The following is a 21,600-nucleotide window of genomic DNA, read 5'->3' as shown; positions in this document are numbered from 1 at the left end:
GCATTCTCTTACGTTGCATTTATTTAGTTCTGTAAAGCTTTATTACTTTGCCTGCCTAAAACATCTAATTGGTCTAATAAAGAGCTGAACAGCCAATAGCTACTCGGGAGAAAGAATAGGCAGGGCTGGCAGGCAGAGAGAATAAACAGGAGTTGAAATCTAGAGAAAAGCAGGGGAGGAGTGAGAAAAGGAGGAGGGGGCCAGGGGCCTGCCACCCAGCCACCCAGCCAGCCATGGAGTAAAATGGAAAGAAAGATATATAGAATAAAGGTAAAAGCCCAGAGGCAAAATGTAGTTAAAGAGAAACAGGATAATTTAAGTTAGAAAAGCTAGCTAGAAACAAGCCAAGCTAAGTCTGGGCATTCATAAGTAAGAAAAAATCTCTGTGTATTTATTTGGGAGCTGAGTGGTGGGCCCCCAAAGAGTTAAAAAAAATTAAAAAGCCAACTACAGCCAGGCGGTGGTGGCACACACCTTTAATCCCAGCACTTGGGAGGCAGAGGCAGGCGGATCTCTGTGAGTTCGAGACTAGCCTGGTCTAGTCTCCAAAACCACAGAGAAACCCTGTCTCGAAAAAGAAAAAAAAAAAAAAAAAAAAAAAAAGCCAACTACATACCACCATGCCCAGCTAGTTTTATATTTTTTACTATGTCGCTTATTTTATATATTGTAAATATCTTCCCCAGACTTTCCACTGCACATAGAGTTTCAAGATATCAACAGTGCCCCCTGAAATTATGACACTTCCCAAAGGCAAAAGAGAATGACTTAGACAGGTATGAGATCTACAAACATCAACAAGACCAGAGATCAATCATAACCATATACCTCTGACACTTGAGAACTTCAGGTTTATTTAAGCACCCTTCAGTCACTAGCTTCAGCCCCACAAAAACCAACAAAAATAATGGGTCTCATTTTCTCACTCGTAGGGTATAAAGATCAGTCGGTGGTTAGTCAAGATCATTTTTGGGATCCAAGTTTGAACTGTTACCCCAGCTTTATAGCTGACACAATTCGGGCCCACCCACAGATGCAAAGAAACTTTTTATCATCACAGCCCTGCTTAATAGTGGGCAAGGAGCCAAGTGGAGTGACACATGCCTTTGACCCCAGCACTTGGGAGGCAGAGGCAGGCGAATCTCTGTGAGTTTGAGGTCAGTCTGATCTATATACTGAGTTTCAGGACAGCGAGAGCTACATAGTAAGGCATGAATTCTAATTGGTTTTAATAATAAAAACTCGCAGTCAGATATTGGGGTGAAAGCTAAAGGATTAGAGAAGCAGAGTGGCCAGCCACTAGAGCTCTTACCTCTACCAATGCTCAGACCAAAGGGGCGATCCTGGCCTCAGACTGCCATTCAGTCTGTTCCTCAACATGCACTGAGTTCCTGTCTCTTCCTGCCTTATATTCCTCTCTCTACCCAGCCATATCACTCCTGTCTCCACCTCCCTAATGCTGGAATTAAAGAAGTGTGATCCGAAATGCTAGGATCACCTTTGTGTGAGCTCTGTCTCTCTTGTAGAGAGAATTTTTATATCAATTTTGTGTAGCCCAAGATGGCCTTGAACTCACAGAGATCCGTCTGCTTCTGCTGGGATTAAAGGTGTGTGCCACCACTGCCTGGCCTCTATGACTAACTAGTGTGGCTAGCTCTGCACTCTGATCCTCAGGCAAGCTTTATTTGTTAGATCATAAACAAAATGTCACCACAGGACCCAAAATGCTAGTCATCGGGTTTCCATGACAGGGAGTGACCCTACTCTGCTTTCACAGGATGAAGCCCATCTTGGCATATGTGTCCTTGAAAATAAGACACAAGGACAAACTTCATTCAACTACTTTTATTGAGCAATAATGGTGAAGGAACTTTATTCTATACTAAAAGATAAACTGGATGGAGCTGCTATTGGGCTTTATTGCTAGAGGCAAGACTCTTACAAAGAGGAAAGAGGCAGAATCCAATGTCCTTTTAAAGTGATTGTTACTAGTATTACACGCAGAAACATGGATTTGTTTAGAACTTATATATAACTGAAAGAAGGTGGCTTTTCTTGGTATAAAATGACTAGTAGAAAATTCTCTAGTTTTGCCTGTTGTATGTGGGGGTTTATCAGTATTATTAAGATACAGAATGTTGCCAGGTGGTGGTGGTGCATGCCTTTAATCCTAGCACTTTGGAAGGCAGAGGCAGGCAGATCTCTGTGAGTTTGAGGTCAGCCTAGTCTAAAGAGCAAGTCTCAGGACAGGCTCCAAAACTACACAAAAAAGAAACCCTGTCTTGAACCCGCCCCCAAAAAAAGATATTGAATGTTAATCATGAAAATTCAGTCCAAATGCAAGACTTGATGTTTCATCCACAATGTAGGGCTTGTTTTTATTACTATAGGAAGGGATTGTGCCCACTTTCCTTTCCTGCCTTGGCTGATGAATCTCATTCCCGTCTGATTCAAGTCTTGCACTAATATCTTATGCATGATAGACATTCCAGAAGCAAAAAAAAAATGAATTCATGGGTGCTGGGGAGCTGCCACTCAGTTTTACTAGTTTTGCAGCTTCAAGGAATTATCTTTAAAGGGTGGGTGAAGACTCCGTTTGGCAAACAGAGACACAAATGAACAACTATCCTGAAAGTCTTTAAACAGTGGGGCATGGTGGTGCACAGCTTTAATCACAGCACTCAAGGGGCAGAGGCAGGTGGATTTCTATGAGTTCAAGGCCAGCCTGATCTATATAGCAAGTTTCAGGGTAGCCAGAGTCACATGGTGAGACCCTATCTCAAAGAGTCTTCTAACAGCCCTTTATATTGGAAATGACTACCCAAGGGAATACACGCTTTCATATTACCTATTTGATGTGGGAGTGATTTCTTATTAATAAAGAAACTGCCTAGGCCCATTTGCATTTGATAGGCCAACCCTTAGGTGGGTGGAGAAAACAGAACAGAATTCTGGGAGAAAGAAGCTGAGTTGAGGAGTCGCCATGATTCTCCCGCTCCAGACAGACGCAGGTTAAGATCCTCCCTGGTAAGCCAGCTCGTGGGCTACACAGAATATTAGAAATGGGTTAGAACAATATGTAAGAGCTAGCCAATAAGAAGCTGGAACTAGCCGGGCCAGGCAATATTTAATAGAATACAGTTTCTGTGTAATTATTTCGGGCATAAGCTAGCCATGCGGTTGGCCGGGAGCCAGGGACGCAGCCCTGCCGCTCCTATTTCAACACCTATTGTTTATATTGTTTACATGGCTCATTATAAATCTTGTTACAGCATACATATATGCATAGGGACATATATATACATATATGTGTGTATACATATTCTAAAGGTTTTCCAACATAAACTTTTAAATATTTTTAAAAGATTTTATTACTATTTATGTATGCTTCTCTATGTGTGTGTGTGCATGTGATGCATATATACATATATATGTGTGAATACTTGAGGAGGCCAGAAGAGGGTGTCGGATCCCCTGGAGCTGAAGTAATAGACCATTGTAAGCTGCCTGGTGTGAGTGGTAGGAACTGAACTCTGGTCCTGAGCTATCTCTCTAGACCCAACATAAACTTTTTAAAAAAGAATTGAGTCCTATGAAACACTGTTAGATGTCAGGGTACAAAGGCTGAGCCTTTTCTACTCTGATCTGTAAGCCCCTGAGAGATATACCTGGGTGCAGGGAGACCTTGGAAAGTGCCAGCTGCTACCCCAGAAAGACTGTCCGAATGGCAAAATGCCAGCAGAATGGTCATCCCAGGTTACTGGGTCAGGTGCTTAGAACCTGATGCTTCTTCTGTGGCATGGCACCCAGATATAGGAAAATCAGTGTCCTGAGTTCCCAGCATTCCCTGTGCACCTTGAACGGTCTGTCTTGAGTGCCTTAGAGGGAAATCGGTGACGAGAGGAAAGCTGGAGCACTGAGCCTAGCCTAGAATGACAGCATTAGTTCCAGAAGACTAGCAAGGGTTACATCCACAACCATGACGTCAGACACAGGCCACCTGGTGCTTCAGAGATCTTCTCCAGGGCTCAGAGGAAGACGTCAAAAGGACAGCCAAAAAGAACACAGCGCAGTGTCAATCTATCTATAGCAACCACAGTGTTTCGGAGAAACAGGCAGAACTCCTTAGGGCCCAAGGCTAGGCACAGCAAGGCGATAGCCAGGCAAGTCACCAGCCTACCCAGCCCCTGCTTGCAGCTCAGTTATAGGAAAGGTAGTCGATGAGCCGTGGAGGGATGTTTAACTTGGCGACTTTCTCTAGCCCTCGAACACCAGTGGCCTTCCTCAAGCTCACCCTGCAGAGCTGGGAGAGCGTAAGAGGTGTCTCTGGAAAAAATAAAAAGACATGGAAATGTAAGAGGGTAATTTCTAGAAGAAGTACATCCTGTGACTTAATGAGTGCTAAGGCAGAACTGGAAGAGCCTCTCTTCCCTCTAGAATTAGGATGGATCACATGTCATCCCTGGAAAGTCGGATAGCCAGGGACCAGAGAATGAAGTCAGGCAACAAGGTTCAGGTGGCATCCACAGGGATTCCTCCTGTGGGGTTGGGTCCTTCGAGACAGGGGTCTTTTGTTTTGTTGGAGGGGATGGGATTGTTGCTTTGTTTTTGACAGTATTTGGCAAATAGATTTATCAGCAAAGAACTAGTTTGTGGTTAAGAGGCTCATTTGTCATACATCCAGCCAAACGAGACAGGACTGAAGGGCTTAAGCAAGGAAAGGTGCTAGCAGCCTGCTCATGTTACTGGAGGCTTCTTTCCTCAGTGGGGCCACAGGCCAAGGAATACAGCAAGAGCCGGTGCTTCAGTACAAAACGGTCCCCAGAGACAGAAGTATTCCCAGTGCATCCTAGCAGCCAAGGACAGGAGCTCAGGACTCAACTCAAAGCGGTCAGCATAAATTCAAGGAGAGATAGCAAACTGGGAACTCAAGGTGATTGGTGGGGGTTCCTGGCAACCAGGGTGTACTGACTGGTTTTCTGTCAACTTGTCACAAGTTAGAGTCAACAGAGAGGAAGGAGCCTCAGTTGAGGAAATGCCTTCATGAGATCCAGCTGCCAGGCATTTTCTCAATTACTAGGCAGTGAGGGAAGGCTAAGCCTATGGTAGGTGGGGCCATCACTAAGCTGGTGGCTTTGGCTTCTATAAGAAATCAGGCTGAGCAAACCTGGGGAAGCAAACCAGTAAGCCACTCCCCTCCGTGACCTTTGCATCAGCTCCTGCCTCTAGGATCCTGCCCTGTCTGAGTTCCTATCCTGACTTCCATTGATGATGATCAACAATATGGAAACGTAAGCCAAATAAAGCTTTTTCTCCCCAACTTGCTATTTGGTCATGGTGTTTGTTCCGTCGCAGCAACAAACCCTAACTAAGACACTAGGATATGGGGATATTTGCACAGCAGAGCCTGGCTCACTTTCATAGTACTCAAAGCACTTGGCCGGGGCGCTGCTGCTCCACGTGTAGTCCGAGGGCTTCTTCCCCCGGTTGTCCCGGGCGTAGATGTTGCCTCCAAACTCTATGAGCATCTCAATGAGGTCGACATTCTTTACTTTGGCCGCGTGATGAAGGGCGGTCTCGTGCAGTTTTGCTGCGTTTACATTGGCCCCTAGGCAGGATGGACAGAGCAGAAAATGTCCGTCACCAAAGGGAGGATGCGGAACCACAAAGAAAACTGACCTACAAATCATCCTTTGGTGGAGCACAAAAGCAATCCCTGCCCAGAAAACAAAATCAAGACGCACTCTTCTGTGCCTTCTCAAAAATCCAAGAGGAATAATTATTTTTCCTTATGAAAGTGAGGTCAGCAATAAGTATATATAAAGCAAAATAAAAGGCTTCTAATGTGTCAAATGTCTGTTCTGATGTGTCCTAGAGTCTGTCCTCACAGGTCCCTAGATTTCTAGAGGATCATCCTGAGTCACCCAAATGCTGCAGCTTTATACAGACACACCACGTGACACAGCTGCTCTGCCACAGCTGTGTTTGGAGGTTCGCTGTGAACTCAGCTCCACTCTTATCTTTCTGGGGGCATACGGAAAGCTCCAAAGAATTAGTAACTATATACATCATTTTAAAATGCATTAAAAAAAAATAAAGACTTAGCCTTGCAAGATGGCTCAGCACAAGCCTGGTGAGCTGAACCCAATCCCCAGAACCCACAAAAAGAGGGAAGGAGAGAACCAACTCCACAAAATTGTCCTCTGATAACACAAATGCAATAAGGCATGCACACCTGAGCTCACATGCTTGCAATCACGAGAAATAAAAGTTTAAGATAAACGTTTGAAAGTTAAAAATTATGATGACAGAGTGGTCTCTGTGAAAGGACCTTCTTGACCCACTGGTTCTATATAAATGGATTTTCTAAGGCCTCAGAATTTGTTTGGTAGAACAAGTTAACTTCTTTGAAGTTTCCTGAACCAGTAAAGAATAATAGCTAACAATTCATTGGAAAAGATTAAAGTATTTTAGAGAAACTAAGCAAATTTCTTAGTGTCGATAAATTCCCTAAATTACAGTTTCAAACCACAGTTGTAAATTCATAGCTAAATCAGCAACATGCCACTGCTGAGTACTGTTTTCTCCTTGAAACACTGCTGGAAAAGCCCTGCTTTCTGTTTTGAAATGTGTTTCATCCTCTGGAATTAAGGGCTGTGTTTATCACAATGGCCACGGGGTAATCCTGAGAGTACTCTTTCCATTCCTCCTCACAAAACCCAGAAAGCTCGGGCCAGGAGGGACTGACTGCTGACTCCTCAAAGGAGAAGGCTGAGTCACACATATAAATTACAGAACGGCATGAAATTTTGTAATTGCCCCACAGACCAATCCCTCTCTTCCCTCAGATGGTTTTCTTTCAATATTTCCTTATAGGAGTAAATAATTTTTAGACTGTTGTAACCATTGTGCAAAAATAAATTTTAATGCTAGATACACAATTTGTAATGGTCTAAATTGTAAAGACCACAGAGTCTAAAGTCCAAGTGGCTTTCTCCCATTGATTCTTGCAATATTCTTGCCAACCAGGAAGGAATGTGATTATCTCGATTTTAATGGGGCAGAAAAAGACTTCACAAAAGCAAAATGCCCTCAAGGTCAGAGAGAAAGAGGAAGCAGGAAAGATCTGGAACAGACACCCCTCCTTCCTGGCTATTAGCTACCTTGGCTCCTGAGATAAGGCCTTGGACCCTGAGTGACTCTTTCAAAGTTGCCTTCCCAAAGTAAACAATGAGATTTTTCCATAATGTGTATTATTTGATTGGGTAGAAAGGAAGGAGGGTAAAAGAAGGAAGCCAGCTGGAAACATCAGACCAAGCGTGTGCACGGCAATCTCTATGGGCTCAAGTTAGTGCTCAATGAAAGCAGAAACAGCAAGAGGTGATAAACACCGGCAGATTTTTGTTAGAAAGCTGGAGCGGGAACAAAAGGGGGGGGGGGATGCCAAAAGGGAGAGGCTTTGTGGCACAATGAGCATTTCACGTCTTGGCCATGTGGAGGAGGTGGTAAAGCGCCTTCTAGGCCCTAAGAACTGTCAATTTCATGCTTGGAGAAAGGGTTCAAAGCTGGCTCCCTAGCAAAATCCTAACTTCAAAAACAACAAAGGATTGATGTGATTTGGAGTAAAACAGAGAGCAGTGAAGTGAGGGCTGCCCAGCATCCTCGCTCGCAGCTGCGAACAGCCCCAGCCCTGGACAGCGGCACAAATGACTCAACACAGGGTAACACGGGCTCTGCCAAGGAGACGGAAGCACAAATAATCCTTAACTGCCCACTTCTGGGCGTTCCCCTTAGAGTTAAATATTTACTGTTAGTGATCAGATGGAACGTTACTTAACCCTAATAACTGGACTCTGACCCTCACCAGTTCTCGTCCTCTGCAAACAGAACCTAGTTCCTTAACTCAGCCTCTCTCCCTACACGAGAAAAGGCGCAACTGTCTCTTGGTTCACTGTGGAGTGCAGTATGTCCTCTCCATACATGGCTCATCTCCTCCACCGGAGTCAGGACCTTTGCTGTCACTGCAGAAGCACCTACTGCACTTTTTCTGGCATGTGGAATGGGGCTCTCCTTAGGTTCACAACAGGCCTATGACTGGGCCTCCGCAGTATAGAAACGCATTGCTTTTATAAGACTCCATGTGTGAATACCTAGGACTATGCTACCTCACTCTGCTTCTATGAGGGTTGGAAATACTTCACAAGGAGAAAGCAGATCAAAGGGGGAAAAAATGTAAAAAAAAAAAAAAAAAAAAACCAATTCTGTAGAGGGAGCCCATGAGAAATTAAAGTGGTATCTTCCTGGCTCCTCCCGTCTTCAGTTCCTATTTGGATCAAGGCTCGGGACCCTCTTTTCTGCTTTCCTGGTACATTCTGCCCCAGACTGCATCTGCCCTTAGTGCTTAACTTCCTCTGTGGAGAAAGGAGATGCCCCCTACCCCAAATTCTACTCATCCTCGAGGTATAGAAATTTCCCTTTAAAAAAGTATTGGGAGTTGGGGTGGGGTGAGCAAACAGACCTCCCCTCAACTCCAGGGTGGGCTCTGACTGCTCCAATCCCTTTTCTTCTGTCATAGTAATTGGTTCAAGTCACCCAACCCGAAGCTGACAAAGCTGGACTCCAGGGATCAGGTTTGGACACAAGACCTCGATTAAGCCACTGAAGCATTGGGGGAGGTAAGCTAGTGACACCAGGAAAGGAGAAGCTCCACTTTTCTGAAAAAGCTACAAGGGAGCCTTAGGATATAAAGTGCTGAAGGGCTGAGAGATGCTGTTCTCACGACTGCCTGGAACTCCAGCTCCAGGGATACCTCTCTCTCTCTCTCTCTCTCTCTCTCTCTCTCTCTCTCTCTCTCATACATACACACATGCATACACACATGCACACACACACACACACACACACAGCTTGTATCAGCTGCATCCATTTATCCGCTATCATAGTAGCCAGCTAACTTAAGAAAAGCAGATTTTGAAATTCAAAGTCATAGTGACACTCTGGAACCATGAGCTTAGAATGACTATACTTCTGCTACACTTCTCAAGTTCTGTCACATGAATCAAGAAATGACTTCATTGTTAACCCAGTAGTAATTGCTTTCTTCATTCCAGCGGCCATCCAGGGACTGTTGGGGTCTGTATTCATGGAGTCAACGAGCCAAAGATTTAAGTATTCTGAAAGGCAAAAAAGATTTCACCTATCCCAAACATGTGCAGACCTTCTGTTCACTTCGGTAGTCTCTCTGCAGAGAGCCTTTTTCAAACACCCGCCACGAGCCAGATTATACCTGCTCCCTTCTCTTATTTGCTGCCAACGCCATTTCCCAGTACAACTCTGACTCAGATTCAGATAGCAAAACTCCTCAGGCAGATATGATGGACTGCTGCCTATATTTGCTAAAAATAACATTCATGGCTCTGAGATGGCTCATCAAGTTGCGCTACTTGCTGTACAAACAAGAGGACCTGAGTTCAGATCTCCAGGACCCACATACGGCTCTGTGAACCGTAACCGTGTTCTTCTGTGAAGGGTAGAGAGAGGAGGATCACTGAGGTTTGCTGGTTGCCAGCCTAACTCACAGTTCAGTGAGAGAGCCTGCCTGAAGGGAATAAGGCAGAACAGAGAGTGGTAAAGCAGGACACCTAACATCCCCCTCTGGTACGTGTACAATACACACACACACATACACACACACACGCACGCACACACAAATAAATGTTGACTGTATACCAGGCATTATAGAAACATTATTGAGAATATTCCCAACACCTGGGAAAATAGGTGCTATTTTTCTAGTCCTATAGATACAGAAGCTAAGGCACAAGTTTTTCCTGAGTGGTGCGAGAACCAATTTCAAACCGTTTTCTGTCTGCTTCCACTACCCAGACCTCTGCTAACGCAGCGCAGGTAACTCATCCACTCGGGTAAATACTAGCTTGAATAAACAGCAGCATACCTGCATTGAGCAACACTTTGACGCAGTCCAAATGCTCTCGTGCACAGGCAACATGTAGAGGGGTCCCAAAATGGCAGTCGTGAGCTTCCAGATTGGCCCCAACATCAATAAGAAGCCGCACACATTCAGAACTCCCTTAAAACAAAAGGGGAGAGATGGAGGTGTTCATGAACATGGATGCTGGAAATGGTAACCATAACAAGCAGCAGCTAAAAAGGTGGCACTGCCATGAACAGAGGGTAAGCAGCCTATATCTCAACATACAAAGCACTGGTACCTCGGCAAGGCCCTAGAAGAATACAAAGGCATCTCCCCTGTCCCCCTCAGGAGTTCTTAGCACACTTGGTAGTAAAAGGAAAGGGTCTGTCCCTGCTGAGGACAGAAGACGTGGGAAACCACTTGGACACAGGGATCAGAAACCATCCCGATCCTCATCTCCAAGTTTCCCCGCACTGTGTCTGGAGAGCATCCAGGTTACAGAAAGCGCACATAGCTGCTGTCATCCGGCCAGTCTCTGGGAAGAAAGAACCTTTCTCTGACTTTCTCACTCTGCAAGTTGCCCTCCGGCACCTCCTTGTCTTCAAGGCAGGTTTGGATTGGGATCCTCCACTTCCCTCCTCTCCAGGAAGATTCTGCTACAGACTCCATCTTCTCTTTTTTCTTTTCTTTTTCTTTCTTTCTTTCTTTCGTGTTGTTCTTTGTGTTTTTGGTTTTTGTTGTTCTTTTGAGGCAGGGTTTCTCTGTGTAATAGTTTTGACTGTCCTGGAACTCACTCTGTAGTCGAGGCTGGGCTTGAACTCGCAGATCCGCCTGCCTCTGCCTCTGGAGTGCTGGGATTAAAAGCGTGCGCCACCACGGCCAATCATCCATCTTCTCATATCACTTAATTACCACTTCATTGTTGATAGCTACCTAGCAATCATCCCCATTCCTAAAACTTAACCCCACACCCACTGCTGGCCGACCTCATTAACATTACAACTACCACACAGTCTACTTTCCCAAAGGTCCCTGCTCCTAGATAAATTCTTTTCAGGCAGTTCCATTGCTTCCAGCTGAATCTGAGTCACTTTTTAATCTCACTTTTGTGCCTTTCCCTCAGACCAAATCCTACTTGATACTGGGTGGGCAAGGAGCTTGATGTAAGGAAACCAAGGAAACCTGTAGCCATATCTTAGCAACTAGGTCTCCTGATGGTCAAATAGCCACTATGGATAGACATCATTGAAGCTTCAATTAGGTTGTTCCCAGTGTATCAGAGACTAAAACACCAAGGCCTTTCCCAACACATGCATGTTACTGAAGGGTCCACATCCCAACAACCTGACATCATTATAATATCACTAGCATTGAGGGTTTTGACACATACCTCTCCTTTGATGGGTTTTATTTTCTTAGAATATCATAAGAAGAAATACCCTAAAATGGAAAGACTAATCCACCATAATTTAGGAGAAGAATATGCATCCTCCCTCACAAATATTCATAAAAACTTCTTTATGATCCACAACTCAGAATTCTCTGGGTTGCACACACCATGGGATGGCACATTCCAATCTTTCTGTGGAGTCTTTGTTTTAGAAAAACTTCTGCTTAAACCATGTTTCCTGACTGAATTCTTTTCTTCAAGAAGAACCGGGTCCCTCCCCCATGGACACAGGCCACCATCCTCCTCTGGGCTTTATACTGGGCCATTCCAATGGGCCCTGACACATAGACTCACCACTCATGCAGGCCTCGTGTAGCGGGGATGCTGTGTACAGAGGAGGGTTGACCTTCGCCCCATAGGATAGCAAGAGCTTCACACACTCGATGCTGCCTGAGGCACAAGCGTCACAAAGAGGGGTGCTGCCATCAATGTTGCGCGCATCCACCTCCAACAACAGAAGAAACAAACGTCAAAGGGTGAGGGAAATGAATGGGATGACACTTGTAATCTTTCTGCAGAGCCATCATTGGAAAGACCGTGTCTTAAAATTACCAGTTTGCTGCTGTGCACCAAGTCAGGCGAGGTAGTTCAAAGAGAAAAGACATGTGGTTTGGAGGTAGGAATGCACGCGTGTCTCCTAAGTATAGACGTCTGTCCCTCATCCTCCCTTCCCTCCCAGGGCAGGCTGAAACTTGACCTCACCCACACTACCACCCTAGGCAAATAATAAACATAGGGCAGAAAGGGAGAGCCTGAGGTTGCAAGCTGGGGAAATGGGAATCAAGGTGACTTTTAACTCAGCTTTGACTTAAAAAAAAAAAAGTGCTTCATACTGCTTAGCATGCCTCATCTTGTATGAAAAATCACCATCCAGGAAGAGGGCGACTCCCTAGACAGAGAAAACAAACTCAGAATTGACCGAAGTTTGGCTTCTACACACTGAAAACCGCGGAACTTGTTCCATTCCAAGCTTTGGGGAAGAGTAAATGGTGCATTGCCTTCGCTCTGCTCTCACCTGGTGAGCTCCGAGAACAGAGCGCAGTACTCGTTATAAGCACCAGCGTAGGGGCTGGCGCAGATCCTGACAGCTCTGCTAAGCAGGCCGGTAGTCTGCAGAAACCACTGGCCGCTAAAACTAACTGCAGGCAACCAGATCAGAAGTTTGTTCTGTTACTTTCATTCCCCCACCCCAGCCCACCCCACTTGTTTTGCCAGCACCTCACTTGTACGACCTGGAACCAAGAACTCTGTTGGTTAAACCTACGCTGCAACTGTTCAGCCCAAGACCAACTGCACCCTGAGAGTCTGCGTCTGGTCCATAGCTGCCCAGCTCTGCCCTGACCATCTCCAAGCAGAGTTAGGCTAAACCACTTCGCTAAAACTGCCCCAATCCAAAAACACTTCCCTGCTCTGGTCCACAGCAACCACCCCATCTCCCCCTCTGGCTTCCAGTTCCCTAAGCAGTTTCACTGTAACACCCCGACTAGTCACGGGTTTGCATGACCTTAGAGTCATACTTCTCACTAGTATGCTCCCGAGACCAGCCCATCCACTCCTACAGCTGCAGCAGCTAGGTAGCCATCAACCCCACAAGGTCACCCACCTGGGCACCAGCTGCCAGCAGCAGCTGCACGCACTGGGTCTGGCCGTGCAGACTAGCAGCATGAAGGGGCGTGATGGAGTCCACGGTGACTTGATTAACACATGCTCCGCTCTCAATCAGCTGCTGAAGTTGAAGGCTCTCGCCCCGCTGAGCTGCCTCATGCACAGGGGTGCGCTCCACCCAGAAACCTGCAGAGGAAACAGAGTCCTTACTAAAACCCTCCCACTGCCATCAGGACAAATGAACACATGCGAGACTCCAGTACCCAGTGGCAGCCAATATACCGTATGTGGCTATGCAATTGATCCCGATGATCTGATTAAAATCCATAAGCAGGGCTGGAGAGATGGCTCAGCGGTTAAAAGCACATACCGCACCTGGCAGTGATGGCCCATGCCTTTAATCCCAGCACTCAGGAGACAGGCAAGCGTACCTTTGTGAGTTCAAGGCCAGCCTGATCTACAAGCCAGGGCTACACAGAGAACTCCTGTCTAAAAAAACAAAAAACAAAAAACAAAAAAAAAAACACATACTGCTCTTCCAGAGGACCCAGGTTCAATTCCCAACTAGGTAGGGGGTAGAGTTCAAAGTCCTCGCCAGGGCATATAAGGATGTCTGTGCTATGTATCTGGTTCACACTATGATCCCCTCTCCCACCTCTGGCCCTTACAGACACAGCTATAGCTCACTGCTGTGCTTAGGAGTTGCACACATTTACTTCTGTATACTGTGCCTTACCAAGAAGGAAGTAGCCCATAAGTAGCAATATACAGTTTGAGGGGATAGTGTTTTATAGTGTAGCTAACAATTTAAAGTCAGTGTGGGAGAGGAAAACCCCAAAGTAAGAGAAGTTCCGTGCAACTTTAAAAGGAAAAGAACAACAAAATAAGCCTTACGTTTGTGTTGGGGTGACAGAAATCAGAAATCAGAAGCAGCAAGTGTGGTAAGCAAAAGTGGAGGTGGACGGAGCAGAGGAAGAGCAGGAGGAGGAGGAAAGGGAAGAGAGATTTCAGTCCATCAAAGGGCACAATCAACAGAGTTAAAGACAATGCATAGAATGGAAGAAAATATTTGCAAATTACACATCTGCTAAGAGATTAATATCAAGAATATATAAATGACTTCCACAGTTCAACAACTTAAAAACCAAATAATTCAAGTTTAAAATGGGCAAAGGGTTTTAACAGATATTTATCCAAAGAAGACATACAAATGGCCAATAAACATATGAAAAGATTGTCAACATCACTAATCATAAAGAAATGCAAGCCCAAATTACAATGAGATGCTATTTCTTACTCATTTGTTGTATAGCAGTTGTTTTTTTTTTTTTTTTTCTGAGACAAAACATTCAATCCCGGAGGGAATCTCATTAAGATTCTTGATATTCTGGATGTTCTAAGGAGAGGTGAAATAGTCCATTCTACAAGAAAACATCTTAAAACCCAGGAAGCAGACGACTCAGTAGCATCAGGAAGTTCCCGAAACTGAGGAGATTCACAAAGTCTCTCGCTCTCCAGACATACATAACTAGTAAGGACTGATAAGAGACCCTCTCAAACACGTGAAGCCTAGAAGATGCTGAGACCAACTGAGCTGCCTGGAAAGGACACTCTCCAATGCGGTGCTGCTTTCAAGTGAACTCCAGGTTTGCAGCTTTCATGAGCTATCATCCATGATGCATGCACTGGTGCAGCTGTCTGAGTTATTCCTGATCTTGTACATGACCCCTCACCCATACTCCTGTAAGTAAACCCAACAAACTCACCCATACTCTCATAAGTAAACACAACAAAGATAGAAACAATTCAAGTGTTGATCAAGAGATGAGTGCACAAGTAAGATGTGGTACACACAACACTCATTAGCTCTACACAGGAAGAAAATATGAACACATGTATAGGCCTTGAAAATGCTATGCTAAGTGCAAAAGTGACTCACGAAAGGACATGTGCTATATGATTCCACTCACATGGGGTACCTAAAGTAAACACAACCGCAGGGACAGAAAGCAGCCTAATGAGACTGGGGACGGTAGAGAGTGATTGTCTAAAAGGTGCATGAAGTCAATTTTTCAGGATAAAAAAAGTTCTGTGGGTGAAGGATGGTGATTGTTGTGCTTAATGTGCAACCAACTTAACACCACTTCTGAACTCTGCATCTTTTGTTATATGTTCTTTACCGCAATTCAAATGTTTAGGAGGGGGCTGGAGAGATGGATCAGCTGTTAAGAGCACCGGCTATTCTTTCAGGGGACCAGAACTCAATCTTTAGCACCTACATGATGGTTCATAACCATTTATAACTCCAGTCCTGGAGGATCCAGCACCCTTTTCTGGCCTCTGATGGCACTGAATACATGTGTTACATCAGCACATATGAGGACCAAACACCCACAGTCATAAAATAAAAATAAAAATTTCTGCATTGCTAGTGGGAATGCAAGCTGGTACAGCCCCTTTGAATGTCAGTGTGGCAATTTCTCAGAAAATTAGGAAATAACCTTCCTCAAGACCCAATAATACCACTTTTGCTCAATCATGCCACAAGGACATGTGCTCAACTATGTTCATGAAGCTTTGTTTGTCATAGCCAGAACCTGGAAACCTAAAAGCCCCTCAACCGAAGAATGGAAAAAAAAAAAAGTGGTCCATTTACACAATGGAGTACTACACAACAGAAAAAAATAACGACAGCTTGAAATTTTGCAGGAAAATGGATGAAGCTAGAAAACATCATTTTGAGCAAGGTAACCCAGACACAGAAAGAGAATTATCACATGTACTCACTCATAGGTGGTATTTAAACATAAAACAAAGAAAGCCTACAAACCACAATCCCAGAGAACTTAGACAACAATGCAGACACTAAGAGAGACTTACATAGATCTAATCTACATGGGAAGTAGAAAGTAGAAAAAGACAAGATCTCCTGAGTAAACTGGGAGCATGGGGACCCTGGGGGAGGAGAGAGGCCGGGAGGGGAGCAGAGAAAAATGAGAGCTCAATAAATATTAATTAAAAAATAAAACAAAAAAAATAAATTAATTAATTAAAAAAAATAAAACAAAAATTTCAAGAGTAACTATATTAGTTACTTTTCTCATCACTATTGGAAAACACCTAACAAACGCAACTGAAGGCAGGGAGAGTTTATTTTGGCTCAGGGTAAGAGATAAAACCCATCACAGCGGGCAGGACATAGGTGCAGGAGCATGAGGCGGCTCACACATTGTGTGCACAGTCAGGAAGCCGGGAGAGAGAGACAAAAGCTAGTGCTCAGCTCACGGTCTCCTTTTCTCTGTTTTATTCCATCTAGAACCCCGGTCCATGGATTAGAGACAGCTACATCCTCTGGGTCTTACTTAGCTGTACCTCTCTGGAAAGGCTCTCACAGAAATACCCAAAGGTGTATCTCCCAGGTTATTCCAATTCCAATTAAGCGGCCAAGAAATATTAGCTGTTACAGAAACAAAAAGCCGGAGCATGGAATCTGAACATGGAAAGAGCTGCCATCTGCTCACTGACATCAGCAAAAGATAGCTTTAGAGCAGGGAGGGGAATCAGTCATCCAGGGTGCATCCGACACTCCTGGCCACTGGATGGCTCTCCTGGGGTTGCAAATTAGGGAGGAATAAGGCATTCTCTTCATAAAGACTGGTAGCGAGCACCAGGGAAGACAACAAAAAAGTAAGGGGAAGGACAGCTTGTGTGTGAGAACTTAATTATATTCCTAAGAGGAAGTGCAGAAAATACAGCCAGTTAGGACACTGGCTGGTCAGGCTTTACCACCGGCTAGTCCAACCCAGTGCCAAGACCCCAGTTCTGATGGAGGGCTCCATTCCCAAATCTCAAGAATTCTCTCCTGGAGGTAGTGTTACATTGGAAATCTGAGACCCTGCACTATTTTGGCAAGCTCCCTCTGGGGCTGGAGCCCAATCTTCAATCCTTGCCATGTAACTGGTCTCCCATTACCAGCTTGATCCCATAACCCTTCCTCCTCATCTAGCCAAATAGTAAGTTGGTCATGTGGGACCTGATCACAGTCTTCCAGTGGCTATTATCTTTTGGAAGTCAAGGTGCCTGTCTCTTTATGTGTAGAAATCTTTACTTTAACATCTGATCTGCAGGGCTGTGAAGATAACTCAGCAGTTAAAAGCACTGGCTGCTCTTCCAGAGGATCCTGGTTCAATTCCCAGGACCCACATGGCAGAGCACAACCGTCTTTAACTCCTGTTCCAGCTGATCTGGCACCCTCACACAGACATACGTGCACATAAAATAAAATAAAATTTTTTTTTAAAATATAGAGCTGCTTTTGTGTTTAAAGTATTTCTCAACCAAGTCTTTTTAAATGTTTTAATTATGAATCTCCAGAATATTCTTTGACAAAAGAATATATAAATGACACGCAATGTGACTTTAAAATGCACTCAGTGTTAGAAGAAGAAGAAGAAGAAGAAGAAGAAGAAGAAGAAGAAGAAGAAGAAGAAGAAGAAGAAGAAGAAGAAGAAGAAAAAGAAGAAGAAGAAGAAGAATCCCAATCTATACATTTTTTAAAAACACACAGTGAGGTTCAAGAAAGAAAAGTTTGTTTCGGTGGAGGGACTAAGGAGGTGCAGCTCTAAAAGACTGAGGAAAAGAAACCGAAAGAGAGAAAGTGAAAGTGAAAACATTGCCTGGGAGGAGAAAGAACCAGGAAGTTGCTGCACCAGAGCCCTGCTGAAAACACCTGCCTAGAATGATTGATCTTCATCTTTTCCTTCCCCTCCACATCACTGCGCCAGTAATTTGCTGCCTGCCTTCCCTGTTGTTAGCCACCCTACGATGCTTACACATGAGGGTGCTCTCCCTTCCCAAGCCTCAGTCACAAAACACAGCAAGCGGGGGCTTCATTTCACACAGCCCTGCACTCCTGTTCTGTCTTTTCTTGTTTTTATTAGTAGTCTGAGCTGGCCTTGAACTCATCACCATCCTCCGGCCGGACCAGCTGAGATTACAAGTGCATGCCTCCGTGCCTGGCTTATCTTCTTCATTTCTGTTGAAGAACTTTAGGAAAGGTTTTTTTTTTTTTTTTTTCATTTGAAGTGGCAGCCTTAGTTTTCTTGTGAAGGACCTAGCTTTTCATGGGGCCACATTACGGAGAAAAGATAAGGATGTGTGTGCTGTTTTTCTCATCAAAAGTGGATTTATTAGTTATTATTTTCTTTGAGATCTTTTTTAGCCTCAGGTATGCTTATCTTGCTTGTCAACAACTTCTCTTTGAATTCCTATTTCGAGGTAAGTTTTCCATTCTGACCCTTCAAAGTATGACTCTAAGCTTTGGAAAACATCCTGAATTCTTGCTAAGAGTAGGTGGTCACATTAAAAAAGAATAATGAAGCTGGGGGTTCCCAATGACACATGGACAATCTTTTCTGGCCCTTCTCCAAAGGCCTCATTAAATTGAGAGGAAAATATAGCTACATAAGCAAACAAAAATGATCTAAAAAGTGGTATGCATAAATATTTTGTTTACAATACAACAGGAATGTAGAATTACAGGTCAGAATGTCACACAGGTAAAATCCCTATGGCAGGCTCCACTTTTGCTGGAACAGTGATGCTGTTTTGGATCTAACACATTCAGTTTATTCACTTAGGCCAGAAATACAAATACCCCCATGACAGATTTTTGGAGAAGCATAGTATTTTTTAAATGGCAATGCCAAAAAAAAAAAAAAAAAAGATCCAGCATAGTGGCACAAGCCAGGTACTCGGGAAGCAGAGGCAGGTGGCCAGTTCAAGACCAGCCTGAGCTACAAAGTGAGTTCTGCGACCTCCAGGGCCACACAGAAAAGCTGTCTCAAAAAAAAAGTAAATAAATAAAATTAAAAACAATAACCTCAACATGTGTGCATCCACTAATTGAGAATGTGATTTTCTTCTCTACAGGCTGTGCAGAAAATATACTTGGGAGTGATGTTTTTAAAATATTTATTTAGAGACAAGGTCTTGCCATATAGCCTAGGTTGGCCAGGAACTCTGCTTTCCAAGGGCTAGGGTTTCAGGTGACTTCCACCAGGCCTGGCTCTGATGCTGTGCTATCTTCTACCTGAGCAAAATAAAACGTGTGCTTTACAGGCTTCCGTAGTTAACCACCCATTGCATATTCACTTATCAAATACTGACCATGAGGGTCAAAGTCTTGGACCAGCCTAGGATGCCAAGAAAAACAGATACTCATTAAACGGTCTTTGATCCTTCTGAAGGTGTTTGTTTTGCAAAAAAATCAATTAAAATAATTTTCTGCCTTGTTATGACTGCAATTTCCTACTTGGCCAAATTAACTTACGGTTTTTTATTTTCTTTACATTACTGTTTTTATTTATGTAAAAATGCTGGGGCGGGGGGGGGCTTTTGGTTTGTTTAACTTTGCTTGTGTTTTGTTTGTTTTCTTTCCAAGCTTTCAGAATATATTTTCGTTTATTTATCATGCTATTACTTTGTAAGCAATAAAAAAAATTACTTCTCCAAAGACTGCCCCTTCGCCTTCAAATCTATTTCATTCTAAGGCTGCCCTAAAGGTACAGAGAACACTTTTTTAGCGCCAGAAATGCCACAGGTTTGGGCCAAATCCTCATTCTGGTGCTTACTCCATAGTAGGGCCTGGCCGTGTCGTAAGCTCAAGAGAGGTCTGGATTTTAGTTTACCCTAAGGCAATGCCTGGTTCCAAGAAAGACCACCCAGGCACCAACCAGGAATTGGTTCAACCTTTGTAGGTAGGATCACCTGCCAGCACACACCCATCGCTTTTCACCAGGACACCCCTAGACAAATGTCAGTCAATCAGGGGTCCTGAACCTTAGAAATCCCTCAGCGTAACCTCTGGTTTTATAAAAACCCCACCCCAATGGGGCTCTCTTATCATGCCAATGCGTTGGACACAGGGAGAATCCGAGTTTGAACTTGAATAAGAATAAAGGTTCTTTGCTTTTACATTCAGGACTAGGTCTCCTAGTTCGTTTTTGGGGGGTTCCGTGATCCGGGCATAACAGCCGCAGCTGAAGTATGGGTAGGATGCTGTGAACCACCACGCGATACACTGCACCAAGCGCCCGGAAAGTGGTGCAGAAACCGCAGTGGGCTCTTGCTGAGGCTGCCAACCAATGTGTCCAGTGCACACACGCTTCCCAGAATCTGTCACTGAACTAGGCAACAACCCCGCTTGATCCCCAAAGTGTGCGGTTCTCGGGTGAACTGGCAGTTCTGAATCCCACACCTGGTGCAACTCAGGGATGACCAGCCCCGCAGTGCACCGGTCTGGAACAAGGTGATAAAATTAAACGCCGATCCGAGATGCTCAGAATCACCCGGACCCTGCTCGAATCTCTACATCCCACTCCACCAACCGGGCGCGCTGCCCATCTCCGGGATAAAGGCTACCCATAAGCTTACTCTATCCCCAAGAGCTGATACTGGTCTTGGCTCCAGCCCCTGTGTGGTGCCCTTGGCCTCTGCGGCGCGAAGCACGTACCCACGTCTCCCAAAAAGCTGCCGTCCCCGGCGCGCGGCTCCATGGGGCTCGCCGGCTCTGGGGCCCTATCTACCGGCCTTGTGACTCCCGGGCACTGGGACCTGAGCCCGGACTTAAGCCCGGACCCAAGCCGGGACGTGAGCCGGCACCTACCCGGGAGCACAGGCCGCTGGGCGGGGCCTGACTGCTTCCGTGGCCACCTCTGGGAGTTGTAGTTTCTGTTGATTCGCAGCTTGCAGCTTGCCACCCACACCCGTGTCATCACCAAAAGGTGTGCGTGCTTGCGCATGCAAACTGAAGTGTGCAAAATGTGCTCCCGTGTGACACGTTGCACATGTGAATACGTGTCCATAAACAAGTCCTGCGTTTAGACGAGAAGCCTGGATACCTGTGTCCGTATGTAAAAGATGCGTCCACGTGCAAAACGTTTGGTTCCTAAAACGCTAGTCCATGTGCAAAATGTGCCTAGCTGCCGAAACTGGCCTCCTGTAGTTTACAGTGTTCCAGCTAAACAAAGTATCCAGGCCCTTCATGCCTTAAAGAGGAGCCTTCCAGTGAAACTGGTGATCAAAAGGCCTGAGTCTTCCACTTTTTTAAAATAAATCATAACTTTCAAATAGTTGAAATTCATTGACGAAAATTACGTTTTTTAGTGGACAGTTTTAATTTGGCGTCTTGATAACCGTTTTAGCAGAAGGAAGCTGGAGTGCCTTGAGCAGCCTGGCAGAAATGAGAAACCAGTCTTCCCCGGGGAATTCAAAAACAAGCAGTATCCTCTTCTTCTCTCTTCTCTTCTCTTCTCTTCTCTTCTCTTCTCTTCTCTTCTCTTCTCTTCTCTTCTCTTCTCTTCTCTTCACGTTTGGTGTTTGGGAGGATTATTGCTCTATCTTTTCCTGCTTTGTTGCAGTATATCACTATGTTGTGCCAGGCCAAAATCAAACACACATTTCTCCTTCCTTGCCTCACAAGGATCAAGGACTACACAGGTATTCCTGGCCTGCCCAGATTTGAGGTATTTTGGAGGGATAGTCTGCCTATTAGAGCACAAAACTCTCCGTGAAATGCAGAAACTGAAACAGTATGATAATATGAAATATT

The 21,600-nt window shown here is 44.8% G+C and overlaps 1 protein-coding gene across 1 annotated transcript; it reads right to left on the bottom strand.

Annotated features, from left to right (window-relative positions):
* Positions 1-1,212: 1,212 nt before the first annotated feature.
* On the bottom strand, positions 1,213-20,666 carry Asb13 (ankyrin repeat and SOCS box containing 13). Its single transcript, XM_050150501.1, has 6 exons — positions 20,503-20,666; positions 12,988-13,175; positions 11,679-11,829; positions 9,956-10,090; positions 5,417-5,608; positions 1,213-4,326 (listed from the first exon to the last, which is right to left on the bottom strand). The coding sequence occupies exons 1-6, from the start codon at positions 20,543-20,545 to the stop codon at positions 4,199-4,201; spliced, it is 837 nt and encodes a 278-aa protein (XP_050006458.1). The 5' UTR covers positions 20,546-20,666; the 3' UTR covers positions 1,213-4,198.
* Between the last annotated feature and the right edge of the window lie 934 nt (positions 20,667-21,600).

This window comes from Alexandromys fortis, unplaced genomic scaffold (assembly GCF_014885135.2).
Source record: "Alexandromys fortis isolate MF-2015 unplaced genomic scaffold, M_Fortis_MF-2015_v1.1 scaffold_69, whole genome shotgun sequence".
NCBI lineage: Eukaryota > Metazoa > Chordata > Mammalia > Rodentia > Cricetidae > Alexandromys > Alexandromys fortis.
The sequence above is the reverse complement of the archived record's forward strand: the minus strand, read 5'-3'. Positions and strand labels throughout refer to the sequence as shown.

Bases quoted from the DNA above. Each gene is read 5' to 3' on its own strand.
- Asb13 (XM_050150501.1), bottom strand. From the start codon at position 20,545: ATGGAGCCGCGCGCCGGGGACGGCAGCTTTTTGGGAGACGTGG. The intron at 13,176-20,502 runs GTACGTGCTTCG...TTTCCTCTGCAG, and splicing joins CAGCTTTTTGGGAGACGTGG to GTTTCTGGGTGGAGCGCACC. The intron at 4,327-5,416 runs GTGAGCCAGGCT...TATTTTTTCCAG, and splicing joins GTGCTTTGAGTACTATGAAA to AGACACCTCTTACGCTCTCC.